Genomic DNA, 3598 nt, shown 5'->3' with positions numbered 1-3598 from the left:
GTCCGCAGGTACCCGTCCCCGGAGAGCTCCACCACCTTCAAAGAGTCCACCGTGTGGACACTGCGCCTCGAGGCGGGTCCCGGCGGTCGAGGAGCGCCCGGCCAGAGCTGTGGGGAGGCGCCGACGGCTCCAGCCGGCCCTCTCCACCTCGGTGGGCCTGAAGCGGGCCGGGCCTTGGGGAACCCTAAGAGAGGCACTAAGCGTAGGTTGAACGTGGCTGCGGATCGCCAGCGGCGCTCCGCGGAAGGCCTGGCCTGGCTGCTGTCCGACTCCGAGTCCTCAGATGAATTCAGTGAGACACAGCTGATGACGGTGAGCACTTACCGCAGAGGAGGAGGCCAGGCCAAGCCCAGCAGACCCGAGGATCCCGGGGACACTCCCAGACACTCGAAGTTCCAAGTCAGGGAGAATTACCGTCACGTGACAGGCTCTTCCCTGTCCTCGGCTCCGCGAGGACTGTCTTCGGTTGTGGAAAGGCAGGGCGTGGGAGAGCAGGGCATCTCTTCCCCTAAGAAAATGCAGAGCGTGCTGTGGGGCAAGGGGGGCAGCAAGCCCAGCTACCCGGGAGCTGCTGCTGCTGCTGCTGCTGCTGCTGCTTCTGTTTCTGCTGCTGCTGCAGGTGGCCTGCCGCGGGTCACTCCTAGGAAGAACGGAGCCCAGGAGAAGAAATCCGTCGGGGAAGCATCCAAACTTGCCCTGGGGGGAACCTTCCGTTCCCGGGGGCAGCGAATCTCGGCAACTCCCGTGGAACCGGCCACCTTCCCCCCAATCTCTGGTATTCCGCTGCCTGGGAGACCCAAGAGTTATACCTTGGTCCTTTCGGGAACCAAAGAGTCCAAGCACAGTGGCGCTGGGAAGAAATCCGTGGTCAGGTGGGCAAGGGAGTCTGAGGTGGTGGCGGGAGAAGATAAGGACCCAAATAGAGACCCAGCCCCAAAGGGCCAAGTGAGTAGGCCATGCTCCTCCTCTCTCCCCACTCTTCCCCCCCCCACAGCACCCAGGGCACACGTCTTCACCCATGCTGCCTCTGTCCACCCCTCAGAGGTTAGCATTGGGTGCCCCTCGGTCACTGGGTCATTACGATGCCAGATCGGGCTCCTTTTCCTAGGGACAAACATTAAGGTAGCACTTCGGGTGTCCTGGGCCCGGTTCTCCACCCTTGGCCTCTTTCCAACCTCCTCTGAGAGACTTGGGCTGGGATGGAAGGGAGGGCTGGTAGCTGAATTGGGTCGGGGGATCCCTTAAAAGCTTCCCCGGAAAGCCTCAGTATTTAGACTCACCAGCCTCCTGAATCCTCCTTCCTAGCTGTTCCCCAGACCTTCCTTGCAGGGGGCCTGGGCTTTCTCAGTGTCCCACTGTTGTGCCTAGATCAGCTCTGCCTGCTGGCCTGGGGCTGACTGAGGAAGAAAGTGCTAATGAGATCAGCCTTTCAATTCCCTTCCCAATTCCCTGCCTCACCCTGGCCCGAATCACACAACTCTCTCTCTCTGTCTCTCTCTCTGTCTCTCTCTCTGTCTCTGTCTCTCTCTCTCTCTCTCACACACACACACACACACACTTCCTTAGTCCAAATCGGTGAGAAATTTTTGTTTCAGCTGCTAACTCACAGGCCAGGGACATCTTGTCTGCGCATGCATCGTAGAAAAGCCAGCAGTGGCGACGTCAACACCAGAGGCCCCCAAGATCCAGGAAACTCAGAACCCTTGGCCCTGAACCAGGGAGAAGTCATGCCCAGGGGGCCTGCCCCCTCAGGTGAGTATCGTGGGTTTGATATGAGGGGAGGGAAGAGGGGTTGAGGACAGAAACCTCTGCCTCTGTCTCTGCCGGGGGCACAGCCTTGCTCCCAGGCAGCTTCTCCCACAGGAGATGGGGTGCTGAGAGGGCTGTCCTTGAGCCACATCATCCTCTGAGTGGGGTTTGTGCGGCCGGGGTGATCGGTGGCAGTGCCGCAAACAGCTGCTCCGGGTGTAGACTTGCAGGGGAACAGCCTTTTCTGTTATGTCCTGTTCGGCCACATTGCTCTCCCACGTGCTGGCTGTGGCTGCAGCTCTGGGAGGGTCGAATCCAGAGCCACATTGTTTGGGGACCACAGTGGCGAAATGGCTGCCCCCGGGGAACAGGGGAAGCAGGCCCAGAGACAAGGTTCCGGCTGCTGGACGGAGCAGGGGCGGCTGGTTGCCAGCAGAAGATGGTGCTGCCTCACCTCACTTTAGAGCCCGCTTGGCCCTTTCCACCTCACTGGGAGCCTGGGAAGCTGGATTGTGTGTCCTTTCCCTCTCAGGTGACCGGGGGCCACTTGACCATCCCCCAAGACCGGAAACGCAGCAGCAGCCACTGGGAACGCCCTGCTGTCCTTGGGTAATGCTTCCTCTGCATCCTGGAAATGCAGGCCCAAACTCGAGGGTGGGATCTGGGTCCAAGTTCAGCTGACATGTGTGGGCTCCCCCTCCCCTGCCCCCATCACGTACCCCACGGAGGGAGCCCACCTCCTTTCCACTGAGGAGCCCTTGCCAGTCTGACCACCCGGCTTTGGGGTGGAGGGCCCGGGGGAGAGGAGAAGGTGGAGGGGAGAGGAGAAGGTGGAGGAGAGAGGAGGCCAGAGTATACTAATCATTTCTCTTCCTCCTCTGTCTGCTGGCCTAGTGTCTCGAGCTAAAGAGAGAAGTAGACGAACTTAAGGAGCAACTTGGTATGAGGAACCAGGGCCGGAGAGCAGTGTCTTAGTGAAGAACCCGGGTGGGCACCTGGGGTGGGGGTGGGCTGCAGGTGCGGTGGGCCTGGCAGGGACGATCATCCCTGTGGGGAGGAGAACCTCTCAGGCCTGGCCCTGGAGCTGGCTGTGCATGTACAACTGGGCGTGTGTACAAATAGCAAAGTACTGTCTGGACTGCATGCACACTTTGACAACCAGACCAGTCCTAGGGAATGTCCTTCTGATAGGACTTTTAGAGATGCCTCGTTGATTTTTCCCTTGAACTGCTGCTTGGTGTGGCTTCTAAGGTTCTTGTTGGATTGTTTGTTTGTGTGTGTGACAAGTTCTGAGTGGTTGTGGCACGGCACACAGCATGAGAGCTGCTGGCACATTTTGTTTCCCTTTAGGAACCGGTTCCACATTCAATTTGGGTGGTGGGGAGTGATCAGGCCCAGAGCTCTTTGCATCGGGTCTGGAGGGGTTTCAGGTATCAGGGCTAGGCGGTTCCTCACGGGGATAGGGGGACGGGCTTCTGTATCCCTCTGTCTGGAGCGCCTGCTAATGCCTGTCCCTGTTGCAGCCGCCATGCAGTACCTGGCTGACAAGTTGCAGACCCTTTGAAGTGAGTGTTACACACACCGTACCCCTTCCCACAGGCCTGGCTGTTGAGCAGGGCTGGGGGCTGGCCCTGGCTTCAGGCTCTTCCCTGACTCTGCTGTTTCACAGGTTGAGCCCAGCGTCTTCCTGCAAGAGGAGCAGCTGTTTGGGGCCCTGGAGCTGTGGCCAAGCTCGTTCCCTCCTGTTCTGCCTCAGCTAGGGCTTCCTCTCGCCCCTGTTTTGCCCCCGCCCCGCCCCAGTTTCACAGCAGTTTCCAATTAAAGTACCTCTCATATTCTGTGTTCTGCC

At 59.4% G+C, this 3598-nt stretch overlaps 1 protein-coding gene and 1 long non-coding RNA gene across 4 annotated transcripts in view; one reads left to right on the top strand and one right to left on the bottom strand.

Annotated features, from left to right (window-relative positions):
- The window catches only part of LOC113616948 (uncharacterized), a 6417-nt gene extending 4885 nt beyond the window's left edge, over positions 1-1532 (bottom strand). Inside the window, exons 1-3 of the long non-coding RNA XR_003431454.1 lie at positions 1281-1532; positions 810-886; positions 325-640 (exon numbers count right to left, since the gene is read on the bottom strand). This is a non-coding gene — a long non-coding RNA (uncharacterized LOC113616948). The remainder of the gene's footprint in view (positions 1-324; positions 641-809; positions 887-1280) is intronic.
- The window catches only part of LOC113616947 (uncharacterized protein CXorf49 homolog), a 4822-nt gene extending 1303 nt beyond the window's left edge, over positions 1-3519 (top strand). The window contains exons 1-6 of one of the 3 annotated variants that reach the window (XM_027100300.1): positions 1-945; positions 1596-1752; positions 2282-2358; positions 2644-2689; positions 3273-3314; positions 3419-3519. The exon at positions 1-945 is cut by the window's left edge and continues 1303 nt beyond it. In XM_027100300.1, the coding sequence (XP_026956101.1) occupies positions 1-945; positions 1596-1752; positions 2282-2358; positions 2644-2689; positions 3273-3313 (1266 nt within the window). In that variant the 3' untranslated portion in view covers position 3314; positions 3419-3519. Of the gene's footprint in view, positions 946-1595; positions 1753-2281; positions 2359-2643; positions 2737-3272; positions 3315-3418 lie in introns of those variants that run through there. The other 2 variants (XM_027100302.1, XM_027100301.1) reach the window with 2 other exon arrangements.
- Positions 3520-3598: the final 79 nt, after the last annotated feature.

Source organism: Aethalodelphis obliquidens, unplaced genomic scaffold (assembly GCF_003676395.1).
Source record: "Aethalodelphis obliquidens isolate GAN/ISIS:26980383/991018 unplaced genomic scaffold, ASM367639v1 scaffold986, whole genome shotgun sequence".
NCBI lineage: Eukaryota > Metazoa > Chordata > Mammalia > Artiodactyla > Delphinidae > Aethalodelphis > Aethalodelphis obliquidens.
This window is presented reverse-complemented; position numbering and strand designations above follow the sequence as displayed.